Raw genomic sequence first — 23,112 nt, forward strand, 5'->3', positions numbered from 1 at the left:
GCGTTCACATGAAAATATGGTGCTGGCACCGGTACCACGTATCAACATGCATGGTCTTACTTTAACCTTATCTATCAACTTTGTGGCCAACAACCATTGATGCATTATTCCCATATTATTACACACATCTTTATGGAAAGCCTGACACCCAACATGCATCTTCTTATTCTTAACAATTGCACCAGCATGCTAGTTAAAGCATTTTCAATTAAACAACTTTTGAGTGGCATGACCATGGGTGTTACGGGTATACACATGCTAGCATACTACCGGTACCACGTATCAACATGCATGGTCAAATACGACTGCTTGCCCGTGCACACATTTATCTTGCCACTCAATTATGTCTTTTGTACATAAACAGCTACACACCACAACGTGGCATACATACATCATAGAACAAATTTTGTTATATTTTCTCTTCATTATTCAAAGAAAATGAATGCATGTATAGTTCATATCAAAGAGTGACAAGTCTTTACCTTCTACAAACTACTTGCTACAAATAAGTTGCTCATCCCTTATCTATTCTTGAGAAAGTACACTTGCCCAATGGATCACTTGCTTATACGAACAAAGCAAAACGCTCTACCGGCACTCGCTACCCGATATGGAGTGTCATGCTTGGATAACTCCAACATGATTTAATATTCGGGTCAATCCCAATTGTCACCTCCTTCAAACGGCACAAGATAAGTTCTCATTTACACTTTTAAATTTGAGTTAATGCAATGCTTTACATGCTTCAATAGCGATTACTATAATCAAAGCATGTCTATAAAATGCGCTAATTTTTGATAGCATATTCATTGTGCCTATTTATTAATGTCATGCTTTAATTTAATTGCAAACCAATTAAAATTACTACATGCATACATGCGGCACTACATAAGCGCAACATACGGCACTTAAAATCCTCGCCCCGAGCGAGGTACCCTCAAGGGGTAAGTCAAGGTCAAATGCTTGTGTAAATCTCCTCCTATCATGCGAGGCTAATATTGTCATTCTACCCGGGGCTACGCCACCGGGTACCGGAAGCCAAAGCCACCGGACACCCCAACAAGGTTACGATGCTCAAAGTCATAAATCTACCCGGGGCCACGCCACCGGGTAAAGGAGGCCTACTGGCCCTCATTCAACCCCATTGGGTTAAGGAGGCTCAAACCCTCATCAATCCCACCAGGATCACAGGCTCACTCACCTCATCGGGTACATGAGGCCTCGGGCCTATCTACTCCACTAGGTATACGAGTCAGCCCGACCCTCATCGGGTACCGGAGGCCCAATGCCAGACACCCTCATCGGGTACCGGAGGCCCAAGGCCATAATACCCTATTGGGTACGAGACACCTAGCTCTCAATTAAATCCTCTACTCGAGCGAGGTATCCCAACGGAATCACTAAAGGGTAGCTCCCTTACAAAAGCCAAGGTCTAGTCCCTTGCATCCAAATCCTTGCCCCGGGCGAGGTACCATCAAGCCCTCATGCTACCCTATTGGGTACGAGAGGCATCAAGCCCTCATCCTACCCTTCCGGGTATCAGAGGCATCAAGCCCTCATGCTACCCTATCGGGTACTAGAGGCATCAAGTCCTCAATCTACCCTATCGGGTACTAGAGGCATCAAGCCCTCATGCTACCCTATCGGGTACTAGAGGCATCAAGCCCTCATGCTACCCTATCGGGTACGAGAGGCATCAAGCCCTCATCCTACCCTTCCGGGTATCAGAGGCATCAAGCCCTCATGCTACCCTATCGGGTACTAGAGGCATCAAGCCCTCATCCTACCCTTCCGGGTATCAGAGGCATCAAGCCCTCATACTACCCTATCGGGTACTAGAGGCATCAAGTCCTCAATCTACCCTATCGGGTACTAGAGGCATCAAGCCCTCATGCTACCCTATCGGGTACTAGAGGCATCAAGCCCTCATGCTACCCTATCGGGTACGAGAGGCATCTGGTCCTCAATTTACCCTTCAGGGTATCAGAGGCTCTGGTCCTCAATCTACCCTTCCGGGTATCAGAGGCTCTGGTCCTCAATCTACCCTTCCGGGTATCAGAGGCCCAAGTCCTCAATCTACCCTTCCGGGTATCAGAGGCTCTGGTCCTCATTCTACCCTTCCGGGTACCAGAGGCCCAAGTCCTCAATCTACCCTTCCGAGTATCAGAGGCTCAAGTCCTCATTTACCCTTCCGGGTATCAGAGACCCAAATCCTCATTCTACTCCATCGGGAACCATAGACTCTAGCCCTCAGAAAACCCCACTTGGTACCGAAGGCAGGGTAGGTCAAGGTCCAGTCCCTTGCTTTTGAGTCATCTCACCTCCCGAGCATTCTCTATACTTGGGGGACTTATTCATACCACTTATCACAAGTGGAGGTAGTACCCGACCGGGACTATCATTGAGGTTCACGCTCATACTTTCGTGTTATGGTCTATTAATGGAAATATTGAAATTTTTCACCTATTGTTGATCGCAACAATTAAATTTCTTTTACATCCCATTAATAAGACCATAGGACAAAACTCACACCCGCTCAACATGAGCGAGCTCATCTCTTACGTTCCCGTTACACATGAGCCGAACAATCAGGTTATGGCTTATACGTTCGGGTTAAGTAAGTTAGAGTTCCTTCCTCTAGCCTATACTTGGGGGACTATCATGGTCACGCCATAGTCTCGCTAGTATTGTCAATGGTTACTTCGATACCGGAGCTTCATTCTCAGCCTTACCGGCTTCGTCGAACGTAACCTAAATCCAAATTCCTGTTTTACTACGTGACTTGGGGGACTCGGCGAGTAACCACACTCCCGATCCTAACACATGTGCATCACGTACATACAACACTTACATATCATTATGTCTTACCGTGTTCATCACACATCTTTGCATCATGCATCTCATAAACATTCATGCACCTTGATGCATTTGATTCAAATGTCACTTCGATTGCCCTAGCGCAATCAATATGCTTTTTGTGCACTCTTATCTTATTTGCAGGTACTAGCTTCATGAGGGCCCCGGGGCACCAACATACCCGTAGAGTCCCTTCTTACTTACGGAGTTGGGGGACTAGTATGGGTATGGCGTTCAACAAGGTCATCACTCATACTTGGCGGCATCACATTTAAACTCCCCAACCAAGAAGCTCCTCTTACTCGGGGACTTGGGGGACTTGTTGATATCACTTATACCACATACCGCCAAGCATAAGCAACGACCTCTTAGGTGGGCCCCGCGACATGGCTAGTCCCGCCTACGACATGCATCCGGTAGTCCGACACCCGGGCTACCTCGCTATGGTGGAGGTCAGCCGGTACCTTGCTAGGAGGCCACCCTCCCATGCTCTCCAAGAGGCTTCAAGAGAAGCAATATGTACATTGTATCCCACATCGGAAATATAGAATAGATGGGGACTTCCCTTAGCTATAAAGGGAAGTCCTCCCCTTCTTAGAAGGGATGGATCCATGATCCCTACACTTGTATCACTACAAAGGTCACTTGGCCTCACTCATAGTAAACTATCTAAGTGGACGTAGCCTTGCCTCAAGAGCAAGGTGAACCACTATACATGCGGTGTTATCTCTCTCTCTCTCTCTCCCCATCATGATCCGCACACACTTCCCGTTCCGTATTCTTCAGTAGAAACACATATCATTCCACTACCATCTACAGATAGACAAAAAGTTGTGATGAAGAAACACCACGGTGATACAAAAAATAGGATCATTTATTCAACGTGTCATGCTCACTTATTAAAAGTAAGCCTATTGAACTATGAACAAAACAAAGCATAGTAATAGGCTGAGTTTAAACAAAACTAACTAAGACATGAGTAAAAAAACCTAATAGCCCTTCTGAACCCAAGAAAATCAGGCTCAAAAGTTAACTGCAAAGCCTCAGGCCCAGCTAGTGGCCTAAGAAGCCCATCAAGGGAAACACCTAGCTGTAAATCTGGTAACCTCCAAGCTGTTATAGCTTCCATCAGAGATCCGGCCAACCAAACAACTAGTCCGACCCACGCCAACCCAATCATAGGCATTCCCGCCTCCATCTTTTCCTTCGATATCACTGAGAGCTGGGCTCGGATTTGGGCCCGCCACACTGATATGAACACCCATAGCTAGGGCACCCTGACGCAACTGAAAACCACAATCTATTCCAGCATCTTCTGCAACTTCGGCCAAGAAACTTTAGAGCCGCCGCCGCCTGACATCACCTTTTATAGCAGCAAGAGATGAGCAACCATAAGACAACCATCAAAGGTTCCAATTCGAAACTTCCACCATAAAAAGTAGAATTGGTTTTGTAGAGGGAAAGAGGAGTAGAGAGGTTCATCACCCTCTAATAAGATTGGACAAAGATGTTCTGAAGTTCCAACGCGACCGAAGCCGCATGCCCATTGCTGCTACAAGGGAGCTGTTACGTCCCGAACCCAAATTTACCCGTTTACTAGTCATTTGGACGGTAAACGACAACTACTTTCACTTTTATTGTCGTTTCGGTACTTTTAGGGGGCCCTAAAAGTCGACTTTTTGTTCGAGTCAAAATTTGAGAAAATGTTCTTCATGAAAGTTGTAGAGGACGTTAAACCGAGTGCGTGCATACGTGGTACGTAAAAATCGGAGTTCGTATACGAAAGTTATAAGCGAAAAGGTAGAAGTTACTGTTCATGGTAAGTAGTATAAATTTGAAAAAGTTACTGTTGGGGTTGATATTTTTTCTTACACTCTCTCTCTCCCCGCGCGATTCTCTCTCTCCTTCCCGGTTCTCTCTCTCTCCTCTGCAGCTCCGGCTAGTTTCTGTTTCCGGCCACCTGGGGATGAACCGCGACCACCCCTAGCTTCGTCTCCTCCTCCTGGACTCGCTGGTGGTGGTGGCTCGCCGTGACTTGACCGAAAAACCACGAATGGACGCCGAGAACTTTTTGGTGGCAGTTTGGTCAACGCCAGTTTCTCCCGATTCCGGCCACCTCCGGCGACGAACCATAATCATTTGGAAGCGCCTTGCGATGTAGATGATGCTCCCCAAATCTTTTGCAGCGATTTGAAGCGTGGAGGAAGAATCGAAGGTTTGAATTTCTGGGTACTATTCATAAATCTGGGTTTACTGTTTTCTTAATTGTTAACCTAGGTCTAGTTGTTTTCTCGGGTTGTGGTAGTTGAGAAAAGTGTTTGAAATGTTGAGATGATGGTGCTGCCAAAATTTGGTGGCCATCGGAGCTGGTGGCGGTGGCGGCGGCGCCGCCACTGTGGGCGGCGGTAGCGGCGGCTAGGGTAGCTTTTTAATTTCATTTTCTGGCTAGTTAAATTCTATAATTATCATAGAGCTTGTATGTGAAGTTTGGTGAATTTTGGAGGAGTTTGGAATTGTTTGTGAATTTCCGAAGTTTGAAGTTTTGTGATGGAATTGTGGGAAATCGGGCCGTTGGATTTCCCTCGTTTTCGTTGTGGAATATGTAAATTGAGGAATTGGTGTTGTGGAAGAGATTTGGGTGGAATTTGAGAAGTAATGGAGATAGGGATTTTTGGGTTTCGTTTAGGTTCGTATTTATTTATTCGAATTGTCGTTTACGGAAGTGTAATTGTGTACAGGGCAATGTTGCGAGCTACGGCTAGATGAAGGAACTCGTTTGCGTGGTCGCCCATTAGTACTGTGAGTGGACGTTTGTTTTTGAATATTGATGCATGCATTTATTTTTCGAATGAATGTTTTATTAATTATCATATTATTTTAGTTTCGGATATGATTTCGGTTTTGGAATATTGCTTAGATTTTCCATCATGATTTTTGGAACGTGAGTTTTATTCGCTTGGATTTGAACTTGTGATTTAAGTGATTTTCGACGAATTATTTTTCCGAGGTGATTTCCGGAATTTATTAATATATTTTATTCGTCGATATTGAGATTTCTGGAATATTTTTCGAAATGGGATTTCGATGGAATTATATTTCTTGTTATTTATTGACTTTCGATTTTGGCATTGGGAATGCCTTATTGTTAATCTAGTTATTCTTTTAGCGTGTGGGACACGCTGTTGCTTTATACGACTTTTACGAGAATTTCTGGGTACGGTTGGGAATCGTACCCGTGTTTTCTTTATTCGTGGGACATGGGGAAGCCTTATAGATTTACTGGATTTGAATGGTTTTTACCCGCCATACCTGGGTCGTCATATTTATTGCTAGCTAGCCTATTAGTACTCCTCCCTGCTTACTATGTGTTTGTGGGTGAGTAAGAGCAGAGCATAGGATGCTCCAGAGTGTGGGACACTCCGACCCGAGCCTGGGAGGCTCCCTTCTTTCGTATGGTGAAACTTCTTCCCCATATTTTATCGTTGCTTGACTAGCGGGGCTAGTCCGATTTTCACTGTAGCCAGCGGGGCTGGTCTTATCTTTTTGAGAAACGAGATTTCGGTTTTACGATATAGTTTTCGAATGTCGTGACTAGCGAGGCTAGTTGATTTATCGTTTTGGAATTCTTGGATTTAAAGCTAAATGTGTTTTTCTAATTGTTGCATGCATCGGTTTTTATTGAAATAAATGTGGGAAAGTATGAAATCCTTTTTCTTTTAAATTGTTTATTTTTGTCCACTCACGCTAACGTTTTTCGTCTACTTTCCCCTGGGCCTTTCGGTTTCTAATGCCCAGTTTGCAGGAGTTATTAGTTGAGGTCGGGCGTACGTGGTTCGAGGCATAGTTGACGAATAGCTTCCGCACTTCTACGTTTGGCTCTGATATATTGTGAGTTAATAGTTTTGGGTAGTTCACTTTAGGGGTGACTCGGCCAATTCTCGGTAGAGTTATCTCTAAGGAGGGCCCCACAGGGCCACCTCGGATTTCAGGGTGAAATCCGGGGCGGGTCCTGTCAGGAGCAGCATTAGAGTGAGCGCAAGGAGGAGCGCGGCTAGAGAGAGGCTAGGGTTTGCCATCTTTTAATTAACCTTGTGTTTGTAATTTTGTATAAGCTTGACCTAATTTAATCCTAACAATTCCCCACACCCTAACACAATAAAATTCAACAAGTTGAGTAGGTCATGTAACCACACTTGCCCCTAAATTGAACGAGTCTACTTCCATAAGCATCAAGTATTAATATAATTAACTTTTATGAAACATAATTTAATTGGGGAGATTATTATTAGGGAAAATGATCATTTACCCGATTTTAGGCTAAAAATTGCCCACTTGCTCCACCAACTGTTTTTTAACCCCATTTACCCAAAACACTCTAAGGGATTATTTCCCCTTTACCCAATTAATTCTTTTTTCTTTTTTTTTGAGACTTTTTTGCCCTCTCCTTCTTTCTCACTTAGAGAGAGAAGTCACCTTCCACCTTGCTGTGCTCCGGTGACCAGTGGCCGGCGCGGACTCCGGCGAACGGTGACCGGATTCCGGCGACCAATGACCGGATTCCGGGAACCGGTAACCGAAATCCGGCGACCGATGACTGGAATCCGGAATCCGGCTATTATTGCCCCCCAGTAATCATATTACTGCCCCCCAGTAATCATATTATTGCCTCCCAAAAATCATATTATTGCCGTCCAGTGAATTGTATGAACTCCCAAAACCAAAATGAATACACTACAGGAACAATTGATCAATTTATAATCATATTATTGGCTCCCAATAATCATATTATTGCCCCCCAATACAAAGTCCAATGTCTCTACTGCCTCCCAATAGACCACCAAAAATGCACAATTTTGTATGATTCACAGATCATTTGGCTTTAATACACAGAAAACAACAGGTAACTTATCAATACACCACACTATAGTGATCCCTGTCCTTCATTTCAAAGTCTACTGGGGGCCAATAATGTGTCTACTGGGGGCCAATAATGGGTTATTATTATCTTCCAAATAACCATTTCCAAGTGCCTGATCAAGTAGATAAATCTCTTATGTTAAGAGAAACCTCGATCTGGTGGCCTACCCACGGGGCTCGGAGCCACCAACACATCAACACCAATCGCAGAGTAGCCAGTCAAAACAATCCATGCCATCACCTTGAGACGCGCAACACCAGAAGGCATGACCACCTCGAACGCCAGCCGCTAGAGAAGAAACCATAACAGTAGTGCCACGCAGCCATTCACCAATCTGAGAGAAGCAGAATGCGCGACCTCCACACTTGACCGCGCCATAGGAGGTAGTGGTCTGAATGACCGGCTGGCTCCGACAGCGTCTCGGCACCGAGATGGTTGCTCCGATTGCTGTACTGCTCCGCCAATCGGATCTGACAGAGACAGAGTTTCAGTCGGATTCCGAAGGCCTCGACATCGCCACCATCAGAGAAGTGAAGGAGGTTTGGTTTTCGTGACTGGAGACGACGGCAACGTGGATCATCACCAGGCATCGAGGCGACGAGGATCATCACCAGGCATCGAGGTTCTGGGCCGTGAGCGTGAGGGAGGGAGGGAGCGAGCGAGAGAGAGAGAGATTAATGTAATTTATTAATTAAAATGAGGGTAATACTGTCAAACACTGTTAGTTTGGGTAAATGGGGTTAAATAACTCTTGGTGGAGTAAGTGGGCAATTTTCTGTCTAAAATTGGGTAAGTGGTCACAGCCCCTTATTATTAAACAGCGACAAACATGACATCCTTTTATGAAACATAATTTGATTATGTAGACTTTCTTGAAACATATTTCGATTATAGAGAAATCATTATTAAACAAAGACAAATGTGACATGTGACCCACTATTGCACTGATATTCTCTAAACTCAACCACCTATTAGATATTGGATTTTAGCTCAAAAAGCTCGGTGTAATTAGGGGTAAACCACATTATAATTTATTTTGTCGCTTCTTTGATGTGGAATCTTCATACTCCAACAATTATTTTTAATTTACTTTTTAGAATTATAACATTTCTTCATATATCATGCGTGCATAACTGCATATGAACCATTTTGTTCACTCAGGAGGGCATTTTGGGTGGTTTAATGTATGACACCAAAATGAGGCATGGGTTTATACAAGTAGAGATAAAAATATCTAAAGTTTTTAACTTTTTATACGGTTGCTTCTCCGAATTCATCTCTAGTACGTGCTGGCGTCGTTTTTTCCCTAGAGGCCGAATCGAGCTGCCCGTCATGATTCATGTCATTTCTAGGCATCGTTGTCCACTTTCTCTGCATGGGTATTGAGGTGCTGGTTATCAGTATCTTCTCTTCCACTTCGAGAGCTCTCCGACCGGTGGATTGTCATTCTTACTGGTTTATGTGTCATTCCATGCATGACCGGCCCTAACATATCGAGCTAAACAGATTGCGAATTATCTGGCACTCTGGCTAACTAGCTATGGTATTAATGGTGCTAGACCTCATTTATGGAACTCTAGGCCCTCCGTTGCCGTTGCCAGTTTGCCACTTACTCAAGCCCAAGGAACTCAATTTTCTTCACAACCTTTGTTATAGGTTTTGCTAATCAATTAGGAACTTAATGGTCGACTACTGTGCACTCTATGTACAAACCCCATAACTTAGAGAGATCATTGAGGTTGGGGAACCAAAACAACTAGACCCATAATTAGTCAAGTGGGCATGGGCATGAGAGCTTTTAATTAATTTGCTTTTGCTCCAAAGTCCAAACACATTCCCAGAGTCATAGACTGGCATGGTGATCCATTTCCTTTGCTCATTTCCACAACACATTAATCAACACCGCTTAATATTTTTCCAAATTTTGATACCAAATGATCGAATGATTCTTTACAGAATTCTCGACACGTCCTCTTGATGACAAGTAACAACAACATTCAATCTCAAATATCTGTACACGAAAATTCACTGCATTAAGTGCAGTAAGTAATGACCGATTCAACGTTGCCCTGCTTAGAAAATATGATATTTTTCAGACCTTGTAACTAGAAAATATTCCATTCTACAACAACTCTATAGTGTAAGTTGGAACGTGGAATCATTTCTTCAATTCAAATTGCTTTTTCTATGAAAAAAATGAAAAGCAACGATGAATCGATGATTACAAAATTCCATTAAAAAAATAATCATTAGAAAGTTCTGTATATCTTTCATTTACTAAGTTATTGACTTCTCAATCATGAATCAAACCCTAGCTACCAACATCTAAAAACATATCAAGCGAGAGTTCGTTTTCATATCAGAATACATCTGAGAAATGATCATAAGTAGTTTTTTGCTTACGTGATCGTGATCATGATCATGATCATGAATAGGTGTTATGAATTATTTTTTCTTTGCAATTGTCAAAATCTTATAATCAATTCTGGGATATATGGACCCTTTAATATCTATTCTCTTAAATTAGTTGTTTTCTAGCTACCGACCGATGGCACGGTATCAGTAATAGTCCTCGTGCTATGGTGAGTATGGTCCTTATTGGACCAATGAGGCACATGTCATATATAAATATACCTGTCCTTTTTTACTCTTTAATGTAACAATAAAATATAGTACAAATTTTTGGGTCACAATTAGAGTAGTATTACAACTTTTGAGAAAGTCTAACAATTTGGCCACTTGTTTATTTGCAGGAGCTCCAAAATTAATTAGGTCAACTTGACTCAGAAAAAAAAAATTTATAAAAAATCGGATCAATGACGAAACTCATTTTCATGATATTAAAATTGTTACACCCCACATCTGATATACCTTTTTACTGAGTTACATGAAATTCTTTATGGTTACCGTTCGCGGTTATAATTTTAACGTTTAGGGGGTGGTTAAAAATTGACTTTTTATGAGTTATTAATTTGAGAAAATTTCCTTCATGAAAGTTGTAGAGGACGTTAAACCGAGCGCGTGCATATGTTGTACGTAAAAATCGGAGTTCGTATGTGGAAGTTATAGCTTAAAATGTGAAGTTACTGTTCATGGTAACAAAAATATAAATATGGAAAGTTACCACTGTAGGTTTCCATTTTCGGAAACCCGGTAACTCTCCCTCTCTCTTCTCCCCCGACCCCTTCCCCTTTCGGCCCGAACTGGTTTACCTCCGATTTCTCCCTCCTCCGACCGACCCACGACGGAATCCGGCTACCCCCAGGCTCGTCTCCTCCCCCTTGACACATTGGCGGTGGTGTTTTGTGAAGATTTGGCCGGAGAAGCTTGATTTCGCGCCGGGAAGGTAATGGTTTCAGTTTGCGATTTTTGCCGATTTCCGGCGATTCTGGCCTTCTCCGGTCACCAGACCGGCGTCGAAGGTCGGGTTTTTGCTGGAGATGATTTCCCCTAAGGTCTTGCTTCTCAATTTGCAGTGTGGAGGTTGAACCGATCGAACCCGATCCTAGGGTTCTTGAATTTTTCTGGAAAATTTTCACCGGCTTAATTGGAGCTCTTCCAGGTAAAATTGGAACTTCTTGTAGTTGAGAAAGAGGTTGGGTCTGTTGAGTAGGTGGTGCTGCCAAAATTTGGTGGCCATTGATGGTGGTTGCCGGTGGCGCGTGGGCCCCACGTGCAGCCACTGTGGGTGGCGCGTGGTGGCGCGTAGAGCTGAGTTTTAATTACTGTTTTGGCTCCATAAATCCTTTATTGATTGTAGAATTTTATACATGAAGTTTGGACGAAATTGGAGGAATTACGAATTGAGTATAAATGGTTAATTATCGATTTACGTGAATTCGATCGCCGAATTTCTTTCGAATTCACCTTAGAATTTTTATACCGATGAATGAATATTATTGGAGAATTACGGATGGATTCGATGTGAATTAAGGAGTTGGTTTTTGAAGGGGGACGTTATGAATCTCAATTTCTAATAATCGTAAAGTTAATTTCGTCCTGTAAATATATTTTTACGAGTGCTATTTGTACAGGACGAGAGGAGTCCCCATACGAGGAAAATACCGAGCGACGTCAGGATTGACCATATACTGTGAGTGGACTTTTATTTTTTTAAAGAATGATGCATGCATTTATTTAATTGGTTCCGAGGTTATAATTTGTTTATCGTATTATTTGCCCGAGCATATGGTTATTTTCAAAAATGGTTTTGGATATTTGATTATTTGAAGGTTTTATGGCGTGCGGGGTCACGTCATTGGATTATGCTTATTTTCTCTTATTTATTTATTTCCGATGTGATTTCCGGATTTATACTATTTACATTATATTTATATTCGGCGATTTGAGATTTTTATGAGATTTTCGAAATGAGATTTCGATGGAGTAAATCTCTATATTTATTTATCTCCTATTTATTTTTGAACGTGAGATTATCTTGGCGTGTGGGACACGTCATTGGAAATTCTTTTACGAGAGATGGGGAAGCCTTTTGTATTTATGGATTTACTTGGTTTTCGGATTTTCTGTTGCCATACTTTGGGTGACTATTATCATTGCTAGCATTGATCTTCCGCCTTTGTGGCGAGGTGATGGGATCACCGAAGCCCTCCGCCTTTGTGGCGCTGGTTACTGTCTCTGTGACAGTAATTCTCAAGCCCAGTATCCTATCGCTACACATAGTGGCGTAAGGGTATATTACGGGAGTAATGGGAGTACTTTAGCCTGGGAGGCTATCACCCGAGCCTGGGAGGCTCACTCGTATGGCTATCGTCTTCCCCTACTCATTATACTATTTTTGACTAGCGGGGCTAGTCCGATTTATTTAAGCCAGCGGGGCTGGTTTTATTTCCTTGAGTATCAGAGTTTCAACCTTTTCTTTTAATTGTTTGTGACTAGCGGGGCTAGTCGGTTTTCTTGGGCAGAACTTCTCTCGTTTTGGTTTCCTTAATCATTGCATGCATCGGGAGTTTTTTTTTTAAGAAATAAATGTGGGAAAGTATAAAATCCCTTTTGGTTTAAAATTGTTTATTTTTGTCCACTCACGCTAACGTTTTTTATATACTTTTCCCCTGGGCCCTTCGGTTTCAAATGCCCAGTTTTCAGTGTTGCTGCTCGGCGTTCTGAAGTGAGCCATAGTGACCGCATCCGCTTCCGTCATCATATTTTGTAGGTTATTTATTTAGCCTACTGTACTCTATGCTAAACTTATATTCCTAGAATGCTCTGATTACTAAGGGATATGTGACCCAAACTTGTATGAATTATATTTGAGGTCTATGACCTAACTTTGGTGATTGTAGTAACTTGTACCTTTCGGAGATTATGTATGATGTTGTTAGCTTTGAGATGGGATTTGTGGAATTTGGGAGCAGGGTGGCTCCAGGAGTTGTGGTTGGATTATTAGAAGTGAATTTTGTTTTCCGCAGGATTTTGGGTTATCCATTTTTAAGGGAGGTTATGCCGAAATTTTTGGTAAATCTCCTTTAAATGTGGGTCCCGCAGGGCCACTTCGGATTCCAGGATGGAATTCGGGGCGGGTCTTGTCAAAAATTGCTTGTAAAATAAAAGAAGAGGCTTAGTTAAGTTTTTATTCTTTACTGAATTTAGTAGGGAGCTAGTGAAGAGATAATTACTAGCTACCACGGTACCACCCGTTATATGCATCATTTTACCTCTGGTTTGATTGATAGCAATATTCATTGACTATCTTATTTAATCCAATACGTACGTCAATCGCATATATATATATATATTACATTAATTTGTTAAGGGTTTTCCTTTCTTGCAACCCAAAGCAAATGTTGGCACCGAGCTTTTTATCGACGTCGTATACTGGGCATTGCTCGTGCCTGTGCCTAGCAGCACATGGTACATGTGTCTATTGGCACTCTAGATTGTCTATTGTGGTGGGATTTTGTGGGTTTGATCTTGTCACCTCCTTCTACGATGGATTTCGATTGTTCATAACGAGATTAGCTTGTTGGATATGGCTGTTCGAGGGTGCTCTCCTCGAGTCCTTGAAGACTTTGGTTCAAAGATCGAATAAAAACTTATGGCGTATGCTGGTGCTACAATGTGGTTGGTGTTGATACTGTTACGATGGGGACTATGGATTGGCGTTGGTAGTGGTGGTGCAATATTGGCCAATTAACTTCGATATCACTCCTTATTGTGGGTTTACAGATTTCAAATTCAGATTAGAGGTCAGTGTGGTATTCAGAAGCGGTCCTAATTCGAAATATAGTCCACTATCTTAAAAGTCTCGTTACAAAACAAGCAATATATTGGGGGTGAGATGTAGAAAGAAAAACTAAACACACATGAATTATAGATTCTCAAGTAATTCAAATTCATACCAATCATTTTGCATTAAAAAACTTCCAATCCTAAAATATAGACTAGTAAATATTACTCTTCAATGGAAGTCTTTGATACCTTAGAAATTAAATACTCTAAACATGGACTTGTATACATTAATGTTTAAAGCACATGTAGCTTGTAAGGACTAGAGAGTGCTAGTTTTAGCTAATAAAAGGAAAACACATAGAACACAAAAAAAGAAACAAAAGAAGTGGAAAGAAAAACTAAACAGATGAATTATTCTCAAACTCCAATCCTAAAATATAGACTAGTATATATTACTTTTCAATGGAACTCTTTGATTACCAAAGAAAAATACATCTGATCATGGACTTGTATAAATTAATGTTCAAAGCACATGTAGCTTGTAAGGACTAAAGAGTACTAGTTTTAGCTAATAAAGGGAAAACAAGAAGAACACAAGAAAAGAGACAAAAGAGGTTGTCTATAAGGGTCTGTCTATGTTTATTGGTGAATGGTGACGAGGCAAAACAATACATCATCACGTTTAATGTAACAAACCCTTTTTAGTGGGAATGGTTTTTGATTTCAACAACGCAACGGACAAGAGCTAACGGACCCTTAAACGGACAATTAAAAGGAAAGGGGGGAGACGTGGACTAATGAGCTTCGGACAAAAATTGAAATTGAAACGTTGAAACGAAAGATGGTGGTACTATTGTGGTTTTTTGGGAATTTGGGACCCTCCATATTCTGTACTACAGAACGACCCATTCCTAACCCTATTATTCTTCTCTCATATTTCCCAAACTTCTTTACTCTTTCGTCTTTTACTCTTTTTAGTATGTTACCCTTTCTATCATCTTGTCTCTAATAGAAAACTATTCAATGAGTTAAGCTTTGTGCGAGTTTGGTCATTGTTTAGGGGACGGCCAGCTCAAGTGATGTAGATAATTTATCAAATTAATTATAAGAAAGTGGTGACTTTACAAGATTTCGATTTATGAATTTTAGCGTGAAATAATTACATAATTCTAAAAACTTAAATTATTGAGAAATTATCACCATAACTATGTGCTACAGCCCAACTAGTTAACCATAGTTGACAAAAAACGGGCGGTAGGTTAAGGGTCAATGTGAGGAGCGTGCAATGCCATTCCCTACCCAACTCCCTACAAAACCCCGGCACATTACTCTCCCTCCTCCTCATAATTCCCTCTCTCTCTCTCTCTCTCTCTCTCTCTCTCTCTACAGAAGATACCTTTTGGTTGCATTGTGTCATCACAGTCAATTCAGTGTCATCCTTGTTAAAAATGGCAGCAGAACCAAACACTTCAGAAGCTGAAAGCACGACGAGCAACTCATCTCTATGTTCAGTAGCCTCTTCTCCGTGTTTATCTGGGTTGTTGCAGAGTACTACTCATTCCAACTCACCCTCCAACACTGCCAAGAATCCCAAAACAAGTCAGAAAGGCGACTCAAACTCAGAGCAGCAGCAGAAGTCGCTTAAAAGAGGAAGGGAATCTAGAGTTGATAATAACAGCAGCAAGCACCCGGTTTACAGAGGAGTACGAATGCGCAATTGGGGCAAATGGGTGTCCGAAATTCGCGAGCCTCGCAAGAAGTCACGTATCTGGCTAGGCACATTTTCGACAGCGGAAATGGCAGCCCGTGCCCACGACGTGGCAGCCCTGAGCATCAAGGGCAACTCGGCCATTCTAAACTTCCCAGAATTGGTCGAGTTGCTGCCCCGTCCGGAGTCACTCAAACCTCCGGACATTCAAGCTGCCGCGGCCAAAGCGGCAGCTATGGTTCATCTGAGTTCTACCACCACAACATCATCGTCGTCCACATCCTCATCCTCATCCTCTTCCTCGTCAGAGGGTTTGGAATCCGAAGAGGACCTAGGCGAGATTGTGGAGTTACCCAACATAGAAGACAGCTTCAACTCAGGCGAGCCGGGAAGCGAGTTCATACTGGTGAACGACTCGGTGGACATAGCGTGGCTGTATGATCATCCGCCATTATTGGGGCTCGATAACAACTTAATTCCAAGCATTATCTTTGAAGAAGATCTAGTGTCTTGGGATATTCAAATGATTACTTAAAGTCTTCAATTGGTGTGCTTTTTTTTTTCTTTTACATTTTGCAAGTTTCTTCGTTTGTTTTGCTACTTTTGCTAACTGGTCCGCAGTCGAAACTGTCACTGTAATATAATTAATCCACACAATTTAATGCTAGTTATGTTTGCCTTTCTACGATGTAGACAATCTTCTTCCAGAATTGTCATCTCATTTTTCCAGTGGAAATTATTCTATGCACCGACGGTGCAAGTGACCCAACCCTTATAAAATAATCTCAACCCTTGATATTTATTATCAACTTTATTTTTAATAAACAAAAAGTGTATTTAATGCAATCTAACCATTCATTTATGTTGGTGCAAGTGCACGGCAGTGCTCTGAATAATCTCTCATTTTCCAGATGGGTTATCACCAAACTTTGTCCAATTGCTCCACAGTCCACCCATTTTATGTGCATCTGTTAATGGTTTTTGTCTCAAAATGTAAAAGATTCTAGGATTTTAGCTATTTTATATGGGATATTCTGTCAGAGTGACCCCAACTCCTATGAGTCAGTATTTATATAATTGTCGTCATAATTACCCCCTAATCAATTACATAACTGCTATTGGCTCCAATCATGATGATAATTATCACTATCATCAATGAGATCATCTCTCTCTCTCTCTAACCACTGCAAGTGGCCTAGTGGTTCTTGCCTAGTTGGGTGTGCTCCCCAACCTAGGTTCGAACCCCGAAGCTGCCAAAGTGGCGAGGCACTGTGCTGCAATGCACAATTTGAGCATTTCACATGCGCCGAAGGGGTTCTTGGGCCTAAGAAGCCTTTGGGTTCCCCTTGACAAAGTCAAAAAAGTCAAAAAAATCTCTCTCTCTCTCTCTCTCTCCTTAATGGATCTCCTCCCCTCTGCCTTATGGATGAAGGACTTTGCGTTTAATTCCATATTAAGTAAGTGTTTAATTATTTACCCATTATGCTTCATGAGTTCTCCACATTTAACATGCAAGTGAATTTTCTAATTTCTTCAAAGTTTTTTTTTTTTTTGGGAAAAATCTAATTTCTTCAAAGATTGGATTACAATACATGATTGGGGTTCAGTACCATTTGGTCTAGTGGCATAAGTCTCCCCTATGTAAATGGGAGGTTGTGAGTTCGACTCACAAAAGACTAGTTGTTGATATGATAAAAAAAAAAAAATAATAATAATAATACATGATTGGGGAAAAATGGGTAATCTCATCACAAACTTTTCAAGCGATTTATTCTCATTCATCTCTTCTCCATTTCAAGTAAGTAAATATATATACTCAATCTCTCAAATCATATGTTTTTTTTTTTTTTTTTTTTGATAAAATAGAACATACCAATAGTATGCTCCGGTTCATAGATAAAGAATAGTACAGAAGACTACTCTATTGAAACATTTATGCTCAGAGTAGTCTATGCACATAAAAACATCTCGCCTTGCAGGCAATCGAGTCTACCTAACCTTACACACCGAGCACGAAATTGTGGTACGCTAAAGCTAAGTACTTCCACAAGACTCATAGAGATATTCTTTCAAGCATAGACAATAACTATGGGCTCTTGCACTTTAAAAATGTCAGAGCTCTTGATATATAGGCCCAAACAAGCCCAAAATAAAAATCCAGGCCCAAGGGCCGCCGAAGAACAATACCAGCGGAATTCATCTGCCTTTGCCAAACCATCGTTGTCGCCTCCAAGCTTTTCGGTGGTCGGCCTTTCCAACATCGCATCAAGGTCGGAATCCTGCAAGTGTCGCTGTTCTGCAAACTCGCCTGGCCAAAAGAAGTAAAAAACCCGCACTACGTAGTCACGATTAGAACCAGTCCGATGAAAACCCGATTAGATCGTCGTTACCACCTTCACCACAGGTCAGCCGTCCCTTGCTCCAATTCCAAGGGCTTCTTCTGATCCGATGCAAGACTAACTCGGGCAAACTCTGATCCGATTGAAAACGATCAGATCGAAATCCACCATTGGTGAAAACTCCAACCACAAAAGCAGGGACAAATGATTAAGCGCTAGGCTTAAGGTGACTTACGCCAACAGATGACAGTGTCTAGGCGCAACGAAGGCGTGCAGCTAGGCTCGAGCCGTAGGCGCTCCGCTAGGGTTTAAAGTAACATAATGAGACCCTCAAAATCATATGTTATTTGGTTTCAAAAAGAAAAAGAATGCTAAACTCAGTCTTACCCTTACATGAGTATGTAAGCCATTTTCAGCAATTAATCTGTATTGTAGCATGACATTTCAACAATACATTTATGGTTGAGAATTACTCTTCCGATTATCAGTTACTTTTTTTTTTTTTTTTAGGATTACGCGGCAAACCTAGTTTAAGACCAATTCTAATCTTTTAAAATATATATCAGCGCTATTGGTCCTCAATTCAATAATATTGCGCAAATAGATAACAATTGTCTAATTTTTTTTTTTTTAAAAGAGCCGGTGGGCTAAAATATATTCATCAAAAGCCAGAATTGGTCGTTATATAATATACCCTTCCACTGCCATCTAGACAGACAAGAAGATAGTGATAGTACCCACAGTGGTACATAGAAATAAATCTACTCATTGTACAATCAAATACCTAGACATAGTGGGATCCCCCTTTGGTACTACGCCGGAGGCGCTAGAAAGATCTGGTCTTCCCAACCTAACTCTTAACCAGTAAAGCTAGTCGCCTAGAGACCTCAATCGGTGTACAACTAGAGACACTGAGAATTAAGTCGACAAGACCAAGACCAAATGCTAAAACTAGATGCACAAATGTGCGTAGATTGTCCCTGAAAACGAAACTTTATTGTAATTTAGAAAAAAAAAAAAAAACTAAAAAACATAGTGGTGGGCCAAGGGCGAAAGCCCTAGCCCAAATTCGAAACCCAGCAACTCAAAGAGAAAGCCCAAAACTCCAGGTCCAGTAGGGTTGCTGGTGCAAGCCCAAACCTATCTCCATCGCACGCAGTGGCCGTGTAGCACCTCTGCCGCATCTAGCCATGTCGACCACGTCCTCGCTGGTCAGAACCCAGCGTCCCACACCTGCCTACGTCGCTGCGCAACTCTACATCCACCAAGTCGACTCCGGAACAGCCAGAAAACCTCGCTGCTGCATAGCCCCTGGGAACCTTATCGCCGTTCAGTCCATCCGACCCACGCCGCCGCCGCTAGATCTGCAGATAACAATTGTCTAATAACTTTTGAGAGTGTGAATATATAACAATTTACCTAATATATATATATATATATATATATGCTTAATGTTGTTTATGTTTTGGTTGCCTTTTGATTTTTTTACTTTTTCTAAAGGGTTTTGGCTTCATATCCCACATTTAAATTCTATCTTTTTCATTTAATAAATTTCTTCGATTGTCGGCAAAAAAAATGGCCCAAAATCTTAAATCGTTTATATTTTAGTCCTCAATTTAATATCTACTTTCATTCAATATATATAGATTCGACCACAATTATCTACAATTGAACAATTTTCAAGAGCACAGCAACAAAAGAGGCAAGCTTTTCAATGTCCTTTACTTTTCTAACTTTATATAGGAACTTTTGTTATTAGCATACTATTTGTCTGTTATTAGCATACTATTTGTCACGCAATTATTGACTGAAGTGACTCTTATCTTTGTTGGAGACAAAAATGAAACGTACTGTTGGAAGACTTGGAAGTCGTATTGTCATCACCCGCGGCGCAAATGGCTGTGAATTTATCTACCGTTGCAACGATTCCAATTAAGTGCATATTCAATTTTCTGGTCCTGACTTCATATGAAATACTGCAGACAAAAATTTCAACATCACCAATAATTTCTTATGGGGAGCCAGAAGATACGTTGCACTCTCTTATTGGATCCAAATGGAACTCATTTTCTAGGAGAAAAAAGAACCAATAAGAACCATATATGGTGGTTACACTTTCAGGATCATATATATACCGGGTTAAGGGTACCATCTGAGCTACTTCATTCTTTTTTGTTTAATTTCAATGATATAAGTAAAAGACTAGTTTAACAGTTGGGATTCCTATTAGCAAGTTCATCCGTTAGGTCATCAGGTTACCTACTATTCACTGTTTTTTAGTGTTTATTTACACTCTCTGGGTCACGGGCACAGTTTCCAATAAGACCTGGGTCACCAGGTTAGCTTGCAAGTCACCAGTATGACTTAGAAAGTGACCCATGGTGACACATGGCGACCCAGAACACGAAATACACTGTGCCCGTGATCCAGAGAGTGAAAATACACATAAAAATGAGTGAATAGTAGGTGACCTGGTGACTCACGGGTGAACTTGCTCCTATGAAAAAGGGTAATGATTATTCAAATAGTGCATATTCGAGTAAATAAATAGTTTCTGCGTTGTCACCAAGCTGACATAACCTAGAATTAATGAGTTCAACTCTTTAACACCTTAACTTATGCTGTTTAATGTTTAACGTCTATAGCATTGATTTTAAATTAACCTAGTCTTTGGGTTGTTGTTGTTTTTAGTAGTGTCTTTGAGTGTGAGTTGTAGATGAATGAATAGCTTGAAATGATCTACAGCCAAGTTACTGATATATAGCATAATAGCAAGACCTTCAAATTTCTATTCTTTTTTTTTTTTTTTTTTGAATAAAGGGTGGTGCGGCTGCCCTCAAGCATTCATTAATGAAACTGTCGATTACAAGGGGGGGGGACAATGAACCAAAACCCCTGATTACAATATGCACCTAGAGAACATCCTGAAATACTATCATGAGTCTCTACTAAACAACTGTATTCAACAGAGCACCAACTAGCAAAGAGCGCTCTACTGGCAACTCTATTTGCTTTGACATAGGTCACACAATGGTGACACAACGGAAAGATAACTTGATCTGCAACTCGATTACAGCTTAGCATAATTTCCATACTCACAGCTTTCCCATCATGTTGCCACTGGAAAGTACATCCAGTGACACTTAGTTTCACCCTGCCACTAGGAGGCAACGACCATTTGACCAAGTAAGGAACTCGCCGCCTACCTAGAGCAGATACGTTACTGCCACTAGGAGGTTGCGACCATTTGCCAATGCAAGGAACTCGCCGCCTACCTAGGGCAGACCAGGCACACAAAAGGTGCAGTCTGGGACCAAGCCCACGTCGCCCTATCAAATAGTGATATGGACTTATTACCGGCATCAAGCCACATTTAATTAAAACTAACAAGTAATAAAACATAACATAACACATAAAATAATAAAAGTATGGGTCCTGAGCCAAAGCCCAGGCCCAACAACCACTAGGCCCAGCAAGGAAGGAGCATAGGTCCAGCCCAATTCAACAACACCACGATCCAACCAGCTCTGCCACTGCCACCACCACGTCACCATCACCGCACCTCTGCCTTGCCACGATCTCCAACCAAAACCCAGCCACCGGAACATTCCGCCTTGCCACGATCTCCAACCAACACCCAGCCACCGGAATATTATAGTGTGTTTTTTTTTTTTAAAGGATATTATAGTGTGTTTAAAAAAAGAATAATTTTATTGTTAGAATGATTGATTGGACTTAAATCACGAAATACGGCTCAATAGATTTCGCGTCTAATTTTAATCATGAATATTACACTACATAATCATTTAGAATAAACGGTTTCAATAATGATCTAAATTAGATAATGAAAAATTTAGGGAAGGTGTCCCCAAACTTATTTGTGATTAAAGTATTATTCTTGAAACTAGCTTTTCTCCACACAAGCTCTGTATGTGCAAGTTTTTTTTTTTTTTTTTTCTGAAAATAAAAAAGAAAACAGTTATTGCAGAGAAGAGATAATGGGAGAGAAGAGTGGGTTGTGGGATCTTTTTTGTTTATTTTTTAAATAAAAATATATTTTGTAAATGTCATAAGGACAATTATGATTTAATTAATTCTCAAAGTAGGGGTCATCATTTGGTCCTTCGGCCCTAAGCTCGCCCAAAGCCCGCCCGACCCTTGAATTAGGGCAGACCGGCCCGACCCTTTCTCAAATAGGGTAGGGTATGGGCCATGCAAATGAAGCCCGGCCCAACCAGTTTGAGCCCGTTAGGTCCAAGCCCAGTCCGGCCCTCTAAGCCCGCCCAACTAAGCCCTATTAATTTTCTATTTTTTCTATTTATATATATATATATATATATATATATATAATTTTTTTCTATAACATACAACTTATCTTTTTTTTTTTGTAATTGATTTCCTAAACTTTATTTTCTTTAATTTTTGTTTCCTTTGTTAAATAACAATTAATTTTGGGATATTTAGAGAGATAGTTAATTGAATATAACCACCTTAACTAATCTTTATAAATGTTATAACTTTTAAGTTAATTCCAATATGTATGTGTGTGAGTGTGTGTGCGTGCGCGCACGTGTGTATTAAATATGATCAACAAAAAACAATGAGTCTTGTATTACCTATATAACCATTGAGCCACATTTTGAGAAAAAAAAATAATGTATTTCTTTTTGTTAAACAAATTAAGGCCTTATTCAGAAGGTCGGCCCTGGAGGCTCGGGCTTTTCGGGCGGGTAAGGGTTAACATATTTAAGTCCTGGCCCGACCCTATCTGGCCCTAAATTTTGTTGATTTTGACTAAGCCCGGCTCGGCCCGACCATAAGCCCTAAAATTTAGGGTAGGGCCGGCCCTAGCCCGGCCCATGATGACCCCTATCTCAAAGTTTATTAATTTTCTAAGGTCGTTTCTGTCAAAATTTTAAATTTTGACTAACAAATCCTATTCTCTTAATAATAGTATAGATAATATAGATATAGATAAGACACTTGTACATGTTACTCTACAATAAGTTAAATATATGTACTCTAAGGTCATTTGTTTGAATTTTTCATTCTTTTAATATCACCCTAACTAAAAGTTAAATGACTTTAAGCACCCACGTACC

The 23,112-nt window shown here is 41.1% G+C and overlaps 1 protein-coding gene and 1 long non-coding RNA gene across 2 annotated transcripts; both read left to right on the forward strand.

Annotated features, from left to right (window-relative positions):
- Positions 1 to 1,944: 1,944 nt before the first annotated feature.
- On the forward strand, positions 1,945 to 7,025 carry LOC133740015 (uncharacterized). Its single transcript, XR_009860982.1, has 3 exons — positions 1,945 to 5,071; positions 5,595 to 5,655; positions 6,652 to 7,025. It is a non-coding gene; the product is annotated as an uncharacterized LOC133740015 (long non-coding RNA).
- Positions 7,026 to 15,298: 8,273 nt separating this feature from the next.
- Positions 15,299 to 16,359, forward strand: LOC133740020 (ethylene-responsive transcription factor TINY). Its single transcript, XM_062167854.1, has one exon. The coding sequence runs from the start codon at positions 15,412 to 15,414 to the stop codon at positions 16,204 to 16,206; it is 795 nt and encodes a 264-aa protein (XP_062023838.1). The 5' UTR covers positions 15,299 to 15,411; the 3' UTR covers positions 16,207 to 16,359.
- Positions 16,360 to 23,112: the final 6,753 nt, after the last annotated feature.

Source organism: Rosa rugosa, chromosome 1 (assembly GCF_958449725.1).
Source record: "Rosa rugosa chromosome 1, drRosRugo1.1, whole genome shotgun sequence".
Taxonomy (NCBI): Eukaryota; Viridiplantae; Streptophyta; class Magnoliopsida; order Rosales; family Rosaceae; genus Rosa; species Rosa rugosa.

Coding starts and splice junctions, on each gene's coding strand:
- LOC133740020 (XM_062167854.1), top strand. CDS start 15,412: ATGGCAGCAGAACCAAACACTTCAGAAGCTGAAAGCACGACGAGCAAC.